We start from the raw sequence: 20,845 nt of genomic DNA, 5'->3' as shown, positions 1-20,845 counted from the left end.
GGTCATTTAACCAACTTTTGGTGCTTTTGGCAGTGTGGGCAGGTGCCAAATCCTGCTGGAAAATGAAATCAGCATCTTTAAAAAGCTGGTCAGCACAAGGAAGCATGAAGTGCTCCAAAATTTCTTGGTAAACAGGTGCAGTGACTTTGGTTTTCAAAAAACACAATGGACCAACACCAGCAGATGACATTGCACCCCAAATCATCACAGACTGTGGAAACTTAACACTGGACTTCAAGCAACTTGGGCTATGAGCTTCTCCACCCTTCCTCCAGACTCTAGGACCTTGGTTTCCAAATGAAATACAAAACTTGCTCTCATCTGAAAAGAGGACTTTGGACCACTGGGCAGCAGTCCAGTTCTTCTTCTCCTTAGCCCAGGTAAGACGCCTCTGACGTTGTCTGTGGTTCAGGAGTGGCTTAACAAGAGGAATAAGACAACTGTAGCCAAATTCCTTGACACGTCTGTGTGTGGTGGCTCTTGATGCCTTGACCCCAGCCTCAGTCCATTCCTTGTGAAGTTCACCCAAATTCTTGAATCAGTTTTGCTTGACAATCTTCATAAGGCTGCGGTTCTCTCGGTTGGTTGTGCATCTTTTTCTTCCACACTTTTTCCTTCCACTCAACTTTCTGTTAACATGCTTGGATACAGCACTCTGTGAACAGCCAGCTTCTTTGACAATGAATGTTTGTGGCTTACCCTCCTTGTGAAGGGTGTCAATGATTGTCTTCTGGACAACTGTCAGATCAGCAGTCTTCCCCATGATTGTGTAGCCTAGTGAACCAAACTGAGAGACCATTTTGAAGGCTCAGGAAACCTTTGCAGGTGTTTTGAGTTGATTAGCTGATTGGCATGTCACCATATTCTAATTTTTTGAGATAGTGAATTGGTGGGTTTTTGTTAAATGTGAGCCAAAATCATCACAATTAAAAGAACCAAAGACTTAAACTACTTCAGTCTGTGTGCATTGAATTTATTTAATACACGAGTTTCACAATTTGAGTTGAATTACTGAAATAAATGAACTTTTCCATGACATTCTAATTTATTGAGATGCACCTGTACTTATTCCAACCTACACACATATACAGATGCTGGTCATATAATTAGAATATCATCAAAAAGTTGATTTATTTCACTAATTCCATTCAAAAAGTGAAACTTGTATATTATATTCATTCATTACACACAGACTGATATATTTCAAATGTTTATTTCTTTTAATTTTGATAATTATAACTGACAACTAAGGAAAATCCCAAATTCAGTATCTCAGAAAATTAGAATATTGTGAAAAGGTTCAATATTGAAGACACCTGGTGCCACACTCTAATCAGCTAATTAACTCAAAACACCTGCAAAGGCCTTTAAATGGTCTCTCAGTCTAGTTCTGTATGCTACACAATCATGGGGAAGACTGCTGACTTGACAGTTGTCCAAAAGACGACCATTGACACGTTGCACAAGGAGGGCAAGACACAAAAGGTCATTGCAAAAGAGGCTGGCTGTTCACAGAGCTCTGTGTCCAAGCACATTAATAGAGAGGCGAAGGGAAGGAAAAGATGTGGTAGAAAAAAGTGTACAAGCAATAGGGATAACCGCACCCTGGAGAGGATTGTGAAACAAAACCCATTCAAAAATGTGGGGGAGAACCACTACGCACAGACGTATGCAAGACATGGGTTTCAGCTGTCGCATTCCTTGTGTCAAGCCACTCTTGAACAACAGACAGCGTCTGAAGCGTCTCGCCTGGGCTAAAGACAAAAAGGACTGGACTGCTGCTGAGTGGTCCAAAGTTATGTTCTCTGATGAAAGTAAATTTTGCATTTCCTTTGGAAATCAGGGTCCCAGAGTCTGGAGGAAGAGAGGAGAGGCACACAATCCACGTTGCTTGAGGTCCAGTGTAAAGTTTCCACAGTCAGTGATGGTTTGGTGTGCCATGTCATCTGCTGGTGTTGGTCCACTGTGTTTTCTGAGGTCCAAGGTCAACGCAGCCGTATACCAGGAAGTTTTAGAGCACTTCATGCTTCCTGCTCCTGACCAACTTTATGGAGATGCAGATTTCATTTTCCAACAGGACTTGGCACCTGCACACAGTGCCAAAGCAACCAGTATCTGGTTTAAGGATCATGGTATCCCTGTTCTTAATTGGCCAGCAAACTCGCCTGACCTTAACCCCATAGAAAATCTATGGGGTATTGTGAAGAGGAAGATGCGATATGCCAGACCCAACAATGCAGAAGAGCTGAAGGCCACTATCAGAGCAACCTGGGCTCTCATAACACCTGAGCAGTGCCACAGACTGATCGACTCCATGCCACGCCGCATTGCTGCAGTAATTCAGGCAAAAGGAGCCCCAACTAAGTATTGAGTGCTGTACATGCTCATACTTTTCATGTTCATACTTTTCAGTTGGCCAAGATTTCTAAAAATCCTTTCTTTGTATTGGTCTTAAGTAATATTCTAATTTTCTGAGATACTGAATTTGGGATTTTCCTTAGTTGTCAGTTATAATCATCAAAATTAAAAGAAATAAACATTTGAAATATATCAGTCTGTGTGTAATGAATGAATATAATATACAAGTTTCACTTTTTGAATGGAATTAGTGAAATAAATCAACTTTTTGATGATATTCTAATTATATGACCAGCACCTGTATACACACACACACACACACATATGTATGTATATGTGTGTGTGTGTGTGTGTGTGTGTGTGTGTGTGTATATGTATATATGTAGGTTGGAATAAGTATGTGAACCCCTAGGCTAATGAAGTCAACAAATGCTAATTAGAGAGTCAGGAGTTGGCAAACTTATATATTGTCTGTTGTGTATTCTATATATACTTTTTTCTTTTCAATATTTATCTATTTTTTTATTCAATTTTAATTATTTTTTAAAAGTCTTGTTGCTGTTTTTGTATTGTTGTGTACTGGAGGCTCCTGTCACCAAGACAAATTCCTTGTATGTGTAAGCATACTTGGCCATAAAGCTCATTCTGATATCTCTCTCAAGCATGTTTTTATGTTAGTAATAGCTGCTAATGTAGTTCTGTGGATATACTGGCACTCCCACATGGTAGCACTGAACTTTAGCACATTAGTAAGGCTTGTTGAGTTCTAAATGAACATTGTCACATTACTCGCCCACTGAATAAGCTCTTTTGAAATGACCCCGGGAGAGCTTTTCTCACTCTGTTGCTATTAGTTATGATACCACAGACTCATGCTACCTTCAAGTCTTGTCAGAATGATTGTATTTACGAGCTGAGCATATATGAACGGCACTAGTGGCATAATAACCAGTAGAGAAACTTGCTTTTTTGTCATGCAGATGCTTATGTAGAATGTTCCAAATCATTCACTTATGACGTTCCATTTTGTTTAGGATGCAGTCTAAGGGGCCGTTCACACCAAACACATTTTTTTGTGTATGTCTGTGATCTTTTTGTTTCTTCTTTTTTTTAATCCCCTTTTCTCCCCAATTTGGAATGCCCAATTCCCACTACTTAGTAGGTCCTCGTGGTGTTGCGGTTACTCACCTCAATCCGGGTGGCGGAAGACAAGTCTCAGTTGCCTCCGGCTTCTGAGACCGTCAATCCGCGCATCTTATCACGTGACTCGCTGTGCATGACACCGCGGAGACTCACAGCATGTGGAGGCTCATGCTACTCTCCACGATCCACACACAACTTACCACGTGCCAAATTGAGAGCGAGAACCACTAATCGCGACCACAAGGAGGTTACCCCATGTGACTCTACCCTCCCTAGCAACCGGGCGAATTTGGTTGCTTAGGAGACCTGACTGGAGTCACTCAGCATGCCCTGGATTCGAACTCGTGACTCCAGGGGTGGTAGTCAGCGTCAATACTCGTTGAGCTGCCCAGGCCCCTCGTCTGTGATCTTTTTCCATTGTTTTATAATGCAAACATGCACTAGATTGATGTCTTTGACTGTTACATCGCGTCCAGCTGTTTTTTTCAGCAACTCGCGCAGGAGTGTCACATTTTTAGTGTTAATGTTTATGCAGTTTTTTATTCTTTTGACGGAAATGTCCTTTAAATTTTGTCAGCATTTCATCATGTAATATTTATAATTTTTTTTCAATTTTACTATGACTAAAATGGCATAATTTTAGTTGACAATTCTAGTTGACAATAATGTGCAAATTACAAAAAACATCTATCAAAATGTAACAGACCAAACTTTAACCAAATATTCAAATATTTTGAAAATACAGTATGTATAAACTATTTACAGTTATTTAAACATGTATCAAACAGTTTTTTACATTTAATATTTGCATGAGAAAACTGTCAACTCCTAAAATAATAGCATACTGTATATTAAATATAATGAAGTAGTAGCTATGTTTATAAGTTACTCTGTTGTGAATTCCTCACGTTCAGACAGTTTAGGATATTACGTGATGTGTGGCATGTTTTTAAGAAAACAGCGCGTTCACAATGCAAGTTACGCAATTTGACGCATGTATCTTAGTTCATGTTCACCTGTTATTCACTTGTTGTGGTATTTTATTCTAAAAGATCTTTTAGGTTCCTTTACATTGTTTTGATGAAAAGCAACTGTCTGACGTTTGGTTATATTAAGTCATGTTTGTTCAGCACTTCTCTAATCCTGCATCTGCGAGCAAAAGACACGAGTAATGCAAGTTTGGACTTCTGACAGGCTCTTATCTGTTCACTGTGCCTACGCTCGAGTTTCTCACTTCTACAGTCTGCTGTTTAAAGAGAGGAATTTATATCCATATGCTTTTCTGCTACTCAGACTCATTTGTGTTGGCTCAAGTACTTTTACAAAGCTGCAAGTCCTTTACATGGATATGCCACCTGATGCATTCACCCGTTCAGGAAGCAAATACAGTATATACTGTATTACATAAAATACATCCTTATACAATGGTGAGACTGGGGCTATACATCTCATATTTCTATAAGGTTTTGAGTCAAAAGTCCATTTGTCTAAATGCTTGTTTTCTTTTGCAGTGGTTTGTTATGATTGTCTTACTGTCTAACATTAAAATCATTTTTGTAGATCTAAATATCATTTCTATATCATCATGTTTTGTAATGACCAGTGTGCAAACAAATGAACAAAATGAAACCACACTGGCATACATTAAGACAACTAATGTATATAGACCACTATATAATAAAGGTAGATTTTTAAAACGAAAAGGTTAAACTGTGTTCATAGGACAAGAGTATTTTTTATTAATGTTAGGTTGAGGCAAGTTGTGGAGCTATCTTTAATAAAAATAAATACATAAATAAATACATTTGCAAAGAAAAAAATACATAGAATTTATTTAATTTTTTTTTAAATCTAACAGGATTTTTTTTGTACTTTTATTTATACTTTTTTATTTATTCCACATTTATTTATTTCCAAATTTCTTCTTTAACACAGTTATTTATACATGTATTTATGGAGGACGAAAACTGCAAACATAATAAATAAATACATAAATATATACGTATATAAATCGATATATTTGTGCATAAATAAATATAGAAATAATTAAATGTGCGAGGAGATTTGTAAATGATTAAATAATTAAATAAATACACCCATTAATGCAAAATAATACAATATAAAATGGTTGGGGAAATGCAAGGAATTGTAAAATTGAAAGTTGATTTTTAATTCTATATTTCTTAAATCATTCATTTATTTCTTTATTTTTCCTTCGTGCAACATGCTAATGAGAGGATGTCAGTCAAACATCAGCAAGCAGACTTTATAACACCATTGGCTGAACATTGTAAAAGTGCTTCGCTTGAATATGATATTAAAATATGGAGGACAAAAACTGAAAAAAATAATAAATAAATAAATTCATAAATACACAAATAAATAAATAAAGTAATCTGCATATTCACGCATAAATACATATATGAATAATTAAATGTGCGAGGTGATCAACCCATTCTCATGGAAATTCGTACATATTTTACGAGTTGGCTATTTACTATGAGTCTGTACGATTTCATCACGTGCAAATGCCCGGATGTCTGATGCGGAAGTAAGCATGAGTTTTGCGCACGAGGCATACTTATTAATATTATGCCCTTACTCAAACCCCTTATCTAAACTTAACCAAACAGTAGAGTGTGTAAATATTATAGGAAGATGTTGTGTGTGACAGAAGCAAGTAATTGTCACATATTAGATGGAAACGATGCCGAGCGACGTCATTGGCTGTTGTGAAAGTCGTACAAATTCATACGAGTGCAGTCGTTCCATAGAAAAGCCGTATGAATCCTGATGATTTTGCCCTGAGAGTGTGTAGGAGGAGATTTACAGTTAAATAAATAAATGCACCAATCAATGCAAAAATAATACAATATAAAAAATAAATACATTCTTGGAGAAATGCAAATTAAGGAAATTTGAAAGTTTCTATATTTCTTTAATCATTTATTTATTTCTATATGCTGTCCCTTGTTTATTTTTCCTTTGCATAACATGCTAATTAGAGGATGTCAACAGCTGTTCAGGCATCACAGTCAAACTATTAACAGCCTACCAAGTGCAACAGTTTTTTGGCTGGAGTTTGCAGTTTTGCCATGATGAAGAGAAGGCCGATAGCAGAGTTGCTCCATGAGGCAATAAAGTTTGGAGAATTGTAAAAGCGAGATCCTTTGCTAAACTTTTATTTTTTGATTGATTGTGAAAATTTGGTAATGTCCTTATACCTTAGACCATAGTCAGGCAAAGCACTTTGACAATGATCTGCCAATAGTATAATAAATTCTGCCTACTGATGTTTCATTGACATCCTCTCATTAGCATGTTGCATGGAGGAAAAATAAATACAGAACTTCATACAGAAATAAATGAATGATTAAAGAACTATAGATTTAAAAATGATCTTTCAGTTTTACATTTCCTTTAACATTTTTGCATTTCCCAACTGTTTTTGTTTTATGTTTACATAGAATTTTTTTTTCAAATCTAACATAGAGTATTTTATACTTTTATTTATACTTGTAATTTTTATTTACTTATTTTTTTATTTATTCCACATTTCCAAATGTATTTATTCCCATATTTATTTATTTCCATTTACTTATTTCTACATATTTTTATTTCTGCAGTTATTTATTTCCACATTTATTTGTCTAAATAAATAAAGACATAAATAAATACATTTGGAAATAAATTTAAACATTTTTAAAAATGTTTACATAGAAAAAAATATTTTCAAATCTAACATAGAGTATTTTATACTTTTATTTATACTTGTAATTTTTATTTCCTTATTTTTTATTGATTCCACATTTATTTCCATATTTATTCATTATGACATGTATTTATACATGTATTTAGTTCCATATTTATTTATTTCCATTTACTTATTTCTACATATATTTATTTATACAGTTATTTATTTCCATATTTATTTATTCATATATTTCTTTGTCTTAATAAATAAATACATTAACAAATAAATAAATAAATTAGCAAAAAATGTCATTTTTTAAATGTTTACATAGAAATAAATATTTTAAAATCTAACAGTAAGAGTATTTTATACTTTTATTCTTGTTATTTTTATTTCCTTATTATATTTATTCCACATTTATTTAATTCCATATTTATTCCTTACCAAATTGATTTATACATATATTTAGTTCCATATATATTTTTCCATTTACTTATTTCTACATATATTTATTTCTAGTTATTTCCACATTTATTTATTCATATATTTGTCTAAATAAATACTTACATAAATATATACATTTTGCAAAGAAATTAGATTTGAAAATTAATTATTTTTCTTTGTAAACATTTAATGTTTAATTAATGTTAATAAATAATTTTCAAAGCTAATAGAGTATTTTATACTTTTATTTATACTTATAATTTCTATTTCCTTATTTTTTTTAATTTATTCCACATTTATTTCTACATTTATTTATTTCCATATTTATTCATTACCACAATAATTTATACATGGTTTTAGTTCCGTATTTATTTATTTACATTTACTTTTTTCTACATATATTTATTAATAAAGTTTCTTATTTCCACATTATGTCTCTACATTTCTTTGTCTATATGGTAATTGTTTTTTCATATAATTAATTCATTTGTTTGTTTTTAGGCATCTAAGGTCCATACAAGTTGTCACATATAGGCCAAAACAATGATTTTATATATTTTTGCCTTTTTGTTTTTGCTGTTTCATGAATTGTTTTGTGTTTTATAATTGTTTAACTGTTTCAATTATTGCTGAAAAGCCATTAAATAGCCTATGATACATTTTAAACACATATATCTTGTGTAAGATGGATAACTTTAGCTAGTATTTAATATTTCAGACAAAGATATTCTTCTCAAATCAGTGTTAATTAAACAGAAGATTCTTATTGTGACAACTTACCCCCCAAAAGTGTTTCAACATGCCCCATTACATTATAGGGTAAAATTAATATTTTTTCCTGGTCAATATTAATGGAATTGTTCCAAGTCTTTTTGGAAGCCAAGACTGTGCAGTTTGTGTCTATGCAGAAACTGAATTTCGAAAATAAACCTACCTTGAAGTTTTTACAATGGTAAAGAGTGTGACAACTATCCTCGCTCTCCCCTATATCTTGTAATATCGCTCTCCTCCCAGCATGCACCTGCCTGAACTCGGCACCTGCGAGCTCTGTGAGTTTCAGTGACTCATTTTCATAATCTCTCGTCTCAGCAGTGAAACTCATAAAACGGCCTGACAGCTTCAGCAACGGCAAGTGCTGTGGAGTTTAATGACGCAGGGCGAACGGCTTTTTTGAGTAATAGGAAAAAGCAAAGCCATTAAATGAGCCATATGTCCCCAAAGTGTTACTCAAAAAAGTACTGTGTATCTCAACATATGATCTGTGCTGTCTGTGCATTTTATTTTATAAAACTCAGGTGACTGTGAATATGCATATAATGTATAGTATCCTAAATGCTGATTGTAAATGTGTCTATAGGGGAAAGGAGTTCGGTCATGATGTGGATTTTATCATCAGAGTGCCTGAACCCGGACAAGAGGATGGACTTTTATCCGCCGTGATTGACAGATTTAAAAGTCAGGTACAAAATAACTTAAAGCTGTTTTGTTTTGGCAAATGTCAGTGTTCAAGAGCTCCTTACAGTAGGTGCAGGGGTCAAAGGTCAAATCAGCAGGACAGACATTGGAAGTCATTTCTTGTGTAGCAACAGAGCAGAAATGGGAAAAATGAAGCAGCAAGTGTACAGCAGAGATAGATGAGCGCATCTGAGAGCGCAAGAGCGATGAAACGTGAGCGTAGTTGCCACCTGGCACCCTCGAGCAGTGCATGTGGCGCGCAATGAGAGCGAGTGGGCGGTGACTGGGCTGATGATGGGTTGCCTGTCACCCTCTCTGTCATTTTGGAGATTAAAAATAACCCAGCGCCTGCTTTCGTCTTTCTCTCTATGTCTCTGTGTCTTTCTCTTTATACTCCATCCTCTTAACTTGTTATTGGCCTCTGCATTAGCAATCATTCTCAAATTCAAGCCTGGTTTTGATGGTATATACAGTGTGATAGTAGAAACGTGTTAGCCGGTAGAGATTTTGCTATCAATTTATACCGAGGTAGTAATATTTACACAGCTATCAGTGGGCAGAACTGGATTGCATTATTTACATGTTAGAGCAACTAACAAACATGAGTAATGTAAAAATACAGAGCAGGACGTGTCCCAAACAAGTCTGAAACATACAGTGTGACCAGTGTAATCTGATTCCCGATAGAATGACTCTTCTGAGTCGTTCCTTTGAATCTACACTGCAAAACTTAAAGCGCCTTCTACCGAATAAATGACTCTTATCAACTGGCTCTTTTTAGTGAAGTCAAGGCTCATGAGACTCAAATCATGGTAATTACAAGATGGTTATTGATATGACAATGTGAAGTTAAAGATACACATTATGGGGATTGTTGTACTTAGTGGTAGTTTATAAGAATAACTGTATTAATAATAAGTCTGTGCAATCACAACATTTGCAATAATTTGTTCTGTTAAAATGTGTAATGATCGCATCGTTTGATAACCAGCTGCTGAGGGCGTTAGTGAGCGTTGTAGTGTTGTCCTCCAGGCCTCCAGGGGGCGATGGACGGTTGGTGATTAAGTGATGGTAAAAAAAGGTGGATTTTAACTCGTGTAACCTTGTCATACTAGATCTCTTCTCTCGAGGCTCCTGCAACAGCACCACATTTCAGTATCGCACTGGCCTGTTTTATTCATCCAGCCTCTAGGGTGAGAGAGAGAGTGAGAGCAGTAAAATACATCAGATAGGATGGAAAATGTCCTTGTAAAAAGCCGCTCCATCATTTTTTATTTATCTGGGGTTTTTTGGCAACTCTAGAAGGTCAGTCTCGTGCTTATGCTGAGTTGAGTGGGAATGAGCACACTGTGAGCGAGCTGTACCCATCACTCTGTCTCGAATCTGTAGGTGAATTTATATAAATCCACTGACCCCTGTGTTTCTGGTTAAAGCAGCTGGTGGTTGTCAGGGTCGACTTTAAACTGTAATATTATAAACGCTTTTGGGCGTGACGCTGGTGTGTGTGTGGCACACTCCTCCTCTGCGGATCAGTTACTGGACTGCAGCCGGCACTGAGACCTCAATCAATTGGCAGAAGTTTTGGGTCAGTGATTCTGTGTCCCCTGCTGATCGAACTCGGAGCCCATGGCCTTCAATACCAGACTAAAGAACATATACACCCAACAATTCTATTTCATAGCGGGTTATTCACTGAGATGAGTTCATTATGGGGAATTGAGAATGACTTGCACTAGCAGTCATAAGTTTGGACACACATACTCATTAGCTATTATGAGTATTTTCCACATTTAAGAATAATAGTATAGTCATCAAAACTATAAAATACCACAATAGGAACTATGGCAGGGGGCAGGGTTTCACTTAAGACAGCACAGACACGAGTGCACATGGCAAATGAAGAGACAACAAAGCCATGTGCACTCACACAATACCAGCCACAAAACTATAAACACAACCAACTGAAGTGTCAGGATCCTGACACTAGAAACACAAGACAGGCACAAACACAGAAACAGGTGACAGGATCCCGACCCAACAAAAACTCAACTAGACAGTTGGGATCCTGACACTACCTCCTCTACATGGGACAACTTCCAGGCGCCCCAACCTGAACAAAGACAAACAAAACTGAATAGAGGCAGGTAGTAAGAAACAAAAACACACAGAATAGATGGGGTGGACAGATGAAACAGTCCAGGCAACTGGCAACACACTGGCAACTGACTATCAACCGACAGCCTGAATGCCAATACAGCACAATACAACCTACTGTATATTTTATATACTGTTTTTATTGTATACTGTGCATTCTATATTGTGTGTATGTGTATTCTATATTGTGTGCATTGTATACTGTACATTGTATATTATTATTTGTATATTGTGTTGTGTGTAATTATGTGTATATTAGATATGTAAATTGTGTTGTGTAAATCTGATGTTCATTGTAAATTGGTATATGTCTCATCACTGTCATGACTGCTATGTTGCTCGGAACTGCACCCAAGACTTTCACCCACTGTTGCACTTGTGTATATGGTTGAGTGACAATAAAGTGGTTTGATTTGATTATGGAGTTGGAGGCACAGACCAGGGCAGGACCGGAGGCACAGACCAGGGCAGAGCTAGAGACCAGGGTGGGACCAGAGGCACAGACCAGGACGCGGCAAGCCAGAGGAGGGCCGTCAGGGCAGGATAGCAGAAGTCAGAACAGAGGGGCACAGACAGAATCAGCCAAGGGGTGGATGGTGGGTAAAACCAAGGGGGAAGCTTCAGAAAGGGGGCGGGGTCCAGCAACCTGGGAGGATTCTCCAGAAAGGGGGCGGAGACCAGTGGCCTGTGAGGAGGCTCCAGAAAGGGGGCAAAGTCCAGCGGCCTGTAAGGAGGCCAGAGGACAGGAAAGAGGTCAAGCAGGGTGGCAGCTGCTGGGGACAGGACTAGGTCAGGCTTGGCGGCAGCCACTGGGGACAGGACTGGGTCGGGATCAGGAGCGGGGTCCAGTGGCCAGGGAGGAGGCCTGAGGTCAGGGATGATGTCAGTTAGGGTGAAAGCCGGTGGACAGAAGTCAGGCAGGGCGGCGGCCACTGGGGACAGGACTGGGTCAGGCTCTGTGGCAGCCACTGGGGACAGGACTGGGTCGGGCTCAGGAGCGGGGTCCAGTGGCCAGGGAGGAGGCCTGAGGTCAGGGATGAGGTCAGTTAGGGCAGCGGATGGTGGAAAGAGGTCAGGCAGGGTGGTGGCCGCTGGAGACAGGACTGGGTCAGGCTCAGGGGTGGGGTCTGGCGGCCAGGGAGGAAGCCTGAGGATAGGGATGAGGTCAGGAAGGGCGGCAGCCGCTGGGGTCAGGACTAGGTCAGGCTCAGCAGTGGGGTCAGGTGTCCTTGAGAGCGGCATTGTTGAATCCTAGCCCATCCACCACGATAAGGAAGTTGCAGGTGAAGTCCCTTGTGTCTGCCTCACCTTGATGGAGGGAGTAAAGCCAATCGAGCTGGACTATGCACTCTCTAATGGAGGCCTGGGTGTTGGGAGATGGAAACAGGAGAATCCCCATGTTGCTTCTGCTGGGTCCAGTTTTGACAGTTTCGTTCTGTCAGGGTTTGTAAAAGGAAGCGAGGACCTAATAGCAGGAAGCCAAAGTTTATTTAACAAAAGGCAAAAAACAAAAAAAGTTCCCAGAAGGGCAAAAAACTCAGTTCCAGAACAGGAGGGCAGTCAGCTGGCTGAGATGGAGAGGGAAGCCTCAAGGCCGCATGGATCCCAACCAAACTAGACTGGGTCCAGCAGGAAACTGGAATGAGGCCTTGTAAACAGGAATCAGTAGACATGCGGAAGAAGACACCTAAACAGGGATACAACCACAATGGACTGGCACAGGACAGAGAACACAGGGAGATTAAATAAGGAAGCAGACAAGGAGGGTAACAAGGAAAGGCAGGTGTAACAGATAAACTAATAACAAGGCAAACGAGGGGGCAGGGTTTCACTTAAGACAGCACAGATACAAGTGCACATGGCAAATGAAAGAGCCAACAAAGCCATGTGCACTCACACAACACTAGTGTCTGTATCCAGCCACAAAACTATAAACACAACCAACTGAAGTGGCAGGATGCTGACACTAGAAACACAAGACAGGCACAAACACAGAAACAGGTGACAGGATCCCGACCCAACAAAAACTCAACTAGAAAGTCAGGATCCTTACAGTCAGGTCACATTGTGAGATAAGAATAAAAACCCATAACACAGCGCTTGCTTTGAGCTCTTGCGAAGTGTCACATTAAAAATACAAAACCTTGCAAAATTGTACTTAACCCTGACACAGTGACTTGAAGTTTGTTATGGATAATTCTGAATGTTTTTGTGACCAAATTAATGAACTGAACTTATCCAGTGTTCCCGCGGGTCCTTAAAAAGCCTTAAAATGTTTTAAATTCAGTTTTAAAAATGTAAGGCCATAAAAAGTCTTAAAATCTTAAATGGTATGACAAAAGTCTTAATTGTCATGTACAGAGGTCTTAAATTTAGGGACAAATACAGGAATTGTGATGTGGCCTAATATAATGATTAAACTGCAAAAGGCTTTGATTTAATTAAATAAATCTATAGTCTGTATGCGCTGCATGCTTCAAAGTGAAGACACAGCACTGTTGCACATTCTCCAAGCATGCATGGAGCTCATGATACAGTGTTTCCAGTGGTTCCAGAGCGGTTCACAATCAGTTAATTACTGCTTATATTTGTTCTACTGTATGACAGTGTTTATTTTACAGTGTGTATATAGTAATAAGTTGTAGATGATTGTAAGAGTGCATATTTTATTTTCCCTTATCTGTTTGTGTGAGACACTGGGAGTACAGACATTTCAAAATAAGAGTCCCCGGTGTATTTTCAGCTTGTTTATAGTTAAAAATCCTGCATTAACAAAAAATGTTTTTCTTCTAGTTGTTATTGGGACTTTGGTTTATTTTTTATTGATTCCATACAACAACTTAAACATTGTTGAAAATGTGGAATCAAATTATATAATATTATAACCCTTCCCCCCAAACAATCCATAACACATAAATCTCTGAACCCTCAACCAAAATTCTTGGATCTTAACACATCACCAAAAAACATGGGTTGTGTCCCCATCTTCTGATTGGCATTGCCAGCAGGTGGGTGTGTCTTTAAGACCAAGCCTATACAATCTAGAGGGGGTCCAATAGAATCAATGTAAAATCTTAAATTGCATAAGGCGCCCCTTTGTATCTCTAGGTGTAGACTTGACTTTTTTAGAATCCTAGCCCACACTCCCTCCTCCAATACGAAGTTTAAATCTTTCTCCCATAATCTCTTGAGAAAAGCCGAAGCTCCGTCCCCCAGACTCTGAATTAACAGGGAGTAATACACTGATGCCTCATGACCTTTTCCAAAAGCAGTAATCACCTCTCCCAGAGTATCTGCCGCTTTAGGGGGGTGTATGCTACTCCCAAATATTGAACAAATACCTAAAGAACTGAGACCTGGGAATCCCAAAATATTGAACCATATTTTCAAAGGATCGCAACACTCCACTCTCATATAGGTCACCAAGCATATTTACCTCCCTCACAATCCACTCTTTCCAGCAGAAAGGGGACTTATTAATACATAATTTTGGGTTCAGCCATATGCTTGAGGCTCGAATTAAACACTCTGGACACCTTTGTCCATACCGAGTGCAAATGCAAGATTACGGGGTGTAATTTAACTTCTCCGGTTAGTTTGATAGAAAGGCTTTGTAATGGCAAAATGGGGCAAGAACTTCCTGTTCAATACAAAACCAGGGAGGGGCTCTCTCAGGTGGCTCAAATGCCTGAGACGAAATGCATAATAATAAAACAAAATCTTGGGTAGGCCTAGCCCACCTTTGTCCATCGGCCTATGTAATTTACTGAAATGTAATCTGGGACGTTTACCATTCCAAAATGAAGGACTTCCTATGCTATCAACTTGCTTGAAATAAGAGAGGGGGACATCTATAGGTAGAGATTGTAGCAGGTAGTTGAATTTTGGAATACAATTCATTTTAATAACATTAACATTGTCATCATTCATTTTGCACGATGTTAGTATTTTACTGTTAATGTACTGTATATGTGTGTATGTATGTACATATATTTGCATGTTTTTTATTTATAGTATTTTATTTACTTGCCCAGGGACTGCAGATGGAAATTAGCTAGTAGCTAAATCTGGTGCAAAGCATCTCTTCTCTTGTGAGATTAATGTTTTTTTGTGCATGGTCCCTGACAAATAAATGAATTAAAAAAAAAACCTTCCCAGTCATAGATACATATAATGAAGCCCACCTGCCCACATCGCTCGAAAACCTTTTTATTAAATGGTCAAAATTAACTCTAACTAAATCAAACAAATTTGCTGGGAATAAAATGCCCAAATACTTAATGCCCTGTTTGGGCCACTGGAAGGCGCCTGGTTGAAAAGCCATTACTGGCCAGTATGCTGTCAGAGCCAAAGCTTCGGATTTAGACCAATTCACTCTGTATCCTGAGAATTTAGAAAAGGAATGAATAATTCTGTGGAGGCAGGGCATAGATCTAGTAGGGTCAGAGACAAATAATAAAATATCATCTGTGTAAAGCAAAAGCTTATGCGCCAGACCTCCCACTTGGAAAATCATCCTCCTGGAAAATCATCCTCCTTTCTTATCGTGGCTGCTACTGGTTCCAGGGCTAGACAGAACAATAAGGGGGAAAGAGGGCAACCCTGCCAGGTGCCCCTATCCAGAGTGAAATAATCTGAAATGAATCCATTTGTTTGAACCGCCATTACTGGGTGTCTATAAAGTAACTTAATCCACCCAATAAAAGTATTCCCGAACCCATATATTTCCAAAATCTTAAAAAAAATAATCCCATTCTACCATATCAAATTCCTTTTCGGTGTCAAGTGAGATGGCAGAGACCGGAGTCTGATCATTCACCACTGACCACATGATACTGATGAAACACCTAATGTTATCAGAAGAGTTACGGCCCCGAATAAACCCCACCTGATCTATATGTATAAGAGATGTCATAACTTTACTTAATTGGTTAGCCAAAATTTTTGACAATATTTTAACGTCTAGCTGGATCAGGGAAATTGGATGGTAACTTTTACACTTGCTTGGATCTTTGTCCTTTTTAAGAATCAGACTGATCCAGGCTTGCGTCATGGTTGGTTCCATTCTTTAATGATTCCATATAAACTCTAGCAAAAATGGAGCCAATTCTGTATCATAAGGTCTAAAAAACTCAGCGGCAAAGCCATCTGGCTCCGGAGACTTGCCTGTAGGCAAGGCCTTAATTACCTCACCAAGCTCCTCCAAGGTTATCTCAGAATAAAGGTAATTTTTTACTCAGCCTTCAGTTTAGGAAGTTCTAATGGTTCCACAAAGTTTCCAATATCCTCATCAGTAGACGAAGACGTGGAACTATAGAGATCGAGATAGAATTCTTTAAAAGCATTATTAATATCAATGGCTGAGGTAAATATTTCACCACCAGCAGATTTCACTGAGGGAATGGTAGAAAAATATTCTGTTTTATATATCTAGCCAGGAGTTTCCCTGCTTTGTCCCCCAACTCAAAATATGACTGTCTTGCCCTGAATAGCCAAAACACCACCTTCCGCGACAAAATAGTATTATATCTGTATTTCAGTCTGGTCAGTTCTCTGAGGCCATCAGACGACATTCGGCACGTCAGCTCTGCCTCGGCACTTTTAATATTCCCTTCCAATTCAACAAGTTCTTGTGCTTTGGATTTTTTGTTGAATGAGGCATACTGTATGATCTGGCCCCTAAGAACCGCCTTAAGTGCCTCCCAAGCCACGCCCACAGAGGATACTGAGGACCAGTTGGTCTCCATATAAACATTGAATTTCAGGATTTTGCAAAAGGGATACATTAAAGCACCAACTATATGATTTCCTTTTCTGCATATGTGGCAACACCTCTAAACACACCAGGGTGTGATCTGAGACAAAAATGTTTCCGATTGAGCAATCCACAACAGATGAAATGAGGGACTTAGATATATAAAATCTGTTCTAGAGTAAATATTATGGACTGATGAAAAAAATGTATAGTCCCTACCAGATGTGTTCAAAAGTCTCCAAATATCTGCAATGGGGCTTGCACACTTTTGTTTCACTATGATCAAGGACTGAGTCCATCAAAAGATTAAAGTCTCCTCCCAGTATTATATCATGAGGGGTGCCAGCGGCTTGCAACATCCCTTCAAGATCTATAAAAAAGCCTTGATCATAAAAGTTAGGTGTGTAAATATTAGCCAAAATATGACTTTGCCCCTGAATTTCAGCTAAAACAATAATGACTCTTTCTAATTGATCTTTAATATGTTTGAGACATTTGAATTGTAGACATTTACTTATCAGTGTAATGTCTCCCCTGCTCTTACTTGAGCCAGCACTAAAGAAATCCTGTCCACCCCATATCTTCCCAAATTTTTCAGCTTCCTGCAGGGAAAGATGTGTTTCTTGAAGAAACACTATATCATATTTCTTACACTTAAGAAGAGAAATAACCTTCCTTCTTTTTATGGGGTGCCCCAACCCATTCACAATCTACGTGGAGAGAGATAATTCACTCATTAACATTTGACATTTTGACATATAAGAAAAAATCGATTGTGTGTCAAAAACAAAATGATAAAGACCACATTCCAACATTAGTGCAACAATCAAACCCCAATCTTCCCCCAGAACCAAACAAACAGAAAAAAGAAAAAGTATGCATTAAACCCGCGCATGACAGCGCAAACTGGCGTCCATCCCTCTAAACTCAAACAGTCCATGTACGCCTGCGAGAGCCCCCGCGACAATTTTGCCTTCAGATTACTCAAGTCCGGTGTTTCTATACAAATTTTGTGAGACAGAATTACACAACAAAAGATAATCTATAAAATAAACTTCAGCCAATAGGCGGAATAAACACAAAGAGCATGCAGATTCATCCACAAAACTGTCCCGAAGGTGTGTTACTCCACAAAACAAACTCCAGCCACTAGGCAGAACCAGCCCAAAAAGAAAAAAAAAAGGCGCTCAGTTTCCTCAAACAGTCAAGTGAATGTTCAGTGAGTCGGTCCACTCAGCTGCAACGTGAGTACCACAAGAAAACTTACTCACTCCATTGACTTTATAAAGGACATCGCTTGCTGTGGGCATGTGAATGTTTTACGGCCATCCTTAGCATCTGCTCTCAATAAACCTTCCATTGATGTAAAAGTTTCTTGCATTCCTTGAATCGATCACATTTCTCTCTTGTCGGATTCGCAAAGTCTGGGGACAAGAAAATGCTGTGGTTTTTCCAATAAAGCCTTCCTTTACTCCTCGCCTCACGTAACACAATGATCTCAGAAATTTGGCAAGAATTGATCAGGGCCTGCCTCCCTCCAGAGCTCGCGAGAAGGAACCCTGCGATTTCCAGCTTATGGCCTGTTATGTCAAGCAGATTCAGAAAGAGCCCGTCTAGGAATTTCACCATATAATGACCCTCTTTGGCCTCAGGAATTCCGACAACACAGACATTATTCCGCCGGCTAAGGTTCTCCATGCCCTCTAAAATCTCCCAGACACGCTCCAAATCCACCTTGGTCACTAGCAGATTAGCAGATAATTCCCTCTCTGATGACTCCAGATAATCGATCCATTTCTCGACATCCCCTACTCTTGTAAACACCTCAGAGAATTTCATCTCCATGGCAGTGATTGATCGACGTATCACAGCAAGATCCTCCAAGTCAGCAACGACCTTCGTCAGCATTGCTGACATGTTAAACATCTCTCGCCGCATTTCCCTCATCTCTCCGACCAAATTGACTCCCTGGCTCGGGGCCTGCTCGGGGGTGTCAGCTTGAGCACGTCTTTTAATGTCTCCAGAGCCTGAGGATTTTGAATTCTTTGACATATTGTCCTCCTAGAACAGTTATGGAACAGAGTGTATCGAATCTCACCGGTTTATGTCATTAAAAGTGTTAAAACAAGCAAAGTGCGCAGAGCTCGCCGTTCACACATCTGATCCTCTCATGGTGTCATGTGACTCCTCAGGAATTTGGTTTCTTGTTGCCTCTGTGTCCGTGCCTGTCACAGTAAGAAAATACTAAGAATGCTTTTAAAAAACTATCAGCTGATTAATCAATTTTCACCTTTCTTCCAACACATTACTGTATCGAATTCAGGTCAACAGCTGTCACGGCCAAGCAACAGTTTGAAGAGAATATTGCTAAGCAAGTTAGTGAAAGTTAGTTAAACTATTGACATGTTTATAGCAGCTACCTGTATAATAAAACATCCGGTTTAATGATACAGACAATTGAGATTTATTACCTCCACAATAATGCCTAGAATGCATGTAATGCATATAAAACAGTAATGAACCCCTGCAATGCATTGGCCAAGCATTTCACATCTGCGTTTACGTCCTTGCAAAAAGTATGTTTCTGACCTTACACTTGTATGCTGTACATTATTTCAGTTCTGTCTAATACACTCCCTGAAAAGTGTGCATTTTATTTTATGGTAGTCATGAAGTCAATCATCTGTAATATTCTCACAGAATTACACACACTGTGCATACTGTGATCTTCCACTGCACAGCAATTGCAGAAATCATACTGAACATTCGCGGTAAAAGCTCAGGAATCAAAGCCGGGCGCAGTCTAACACGCTGTGCAAACACACGCTAATCTTTGCTCTTGGGGCCGCGGGTTTGAAGTCTCTGAATCTGCCTCACCGCCAACGTGACATTAGATCAGCCGTCGTCTTGGTGACACACTTTCTGTTGTCCTCTGGGTCGGATGTGTCAGTGGTTAGTAGTACCTTTCAAAGAGACGGAAAAAAATCATCACATGTGTAAAAATGCTGAAGCATCAGATAGTATTCTCAAACACATGCACGGCTAGATGGATTTATATTATTGTTATATTATATTAGCAAGTTAATATGGATTGAAATGCCTCTTAATTCAGTTTTAATCAGATGTATTAAATGCATTAAAGGCTGCTGAAATGTTTGCTCATGAAATAATGGCTCGCTGCATGTGTCATGATTCTAAGCTCCGCAGTAACTCAGTGTGCTTCATAGCTTTATCTCTGTCTGCACTCATGAGTTAAATGGTCCTGTAATTGTGTGTGAAAACAGCTCATCATATCACCGCTGCAAGGCCAGGCAGTCCTGTCTTCACCTTCACAAAACCTGTTCACTCTCTAGGTCTCATTTGAGCGCTGTGTGAGCGTGATTGTGTGTACCTAAAGCTGCATGCCAATTTTACTATGCATTATAAGTATGTACTTCAATGGTGATGGCAAAATGCATCCATTTGTGTATGTAGAAAGACAGTACACCAGTATTGGGATGTACAATAACTATCCAAAAATTGCACCTTGATAGCACAGACCTGCATCTTACCAATCAATATTATCTAGACTTTTAGTTTCATACATACAAGTGGATTTTTATTTTCATGTTTCTTAAGGTGCATGTGTGCTTCATACACTTTAGGAAGTCATTTTTACATATTCAACTTTTTACATATTTAAATCATAGGTATCTATGATTTCCTTTAAAGGCTTTAAAAAATTCTAATGACAAAAAAATAAAAATAAATAATGTTCTTAAAATATGTCCCTCTTTTTGATCAACTTTATTTATTTTTGATTTTTTTGTAAATTTCACATTTCCACTGTAGTTTTTGGAACA

The 20,845-nt window shown here is 38.5% G+C and overlaps 1 protein-coding gene across 1 annotated transcript in view; it reads left to right on the top strand.

Annotated features, from left to right (window-relative positions):
- dntt (deoxynucleotidyltransferase, terminal) overlaps positions 1–20,845 on the top strand; it is a 180,772-nt gene that overhangs the window by 59,198 nt on the left and 100,729 nt on the right. The window contains exon 8 of the mRNA XM_051648014.1: positions 8,997–9,099. Coding sequence (XP_051503974.1) covers positions 8,997–9,099 — 103 coding nt within the window. The remainder of the gene's footprint in view (positions 1–8,996; positions 9,100–20,845) is intronic.

The sequence above is a fragment of the Myxocyprinus asiaticus genome, chromosome 21, assembly GCF_019703515.2.
Source record: "Myxocyprinus asiaticus isolate MX2 ecotype Aquarium Trade chromosome 21, UBuf_Myxa_2, whole genome shotgun sequence".
NCBI lineage: Eukaryota > Metazoa > Chordata > Actinopteri > Cypriniformes > Catostomidae > Myxocyprinus > Myxocyprinus asiaticus.
This window is presented reverse-complemented; position numbering and strand designations above follow the sequence as displayed.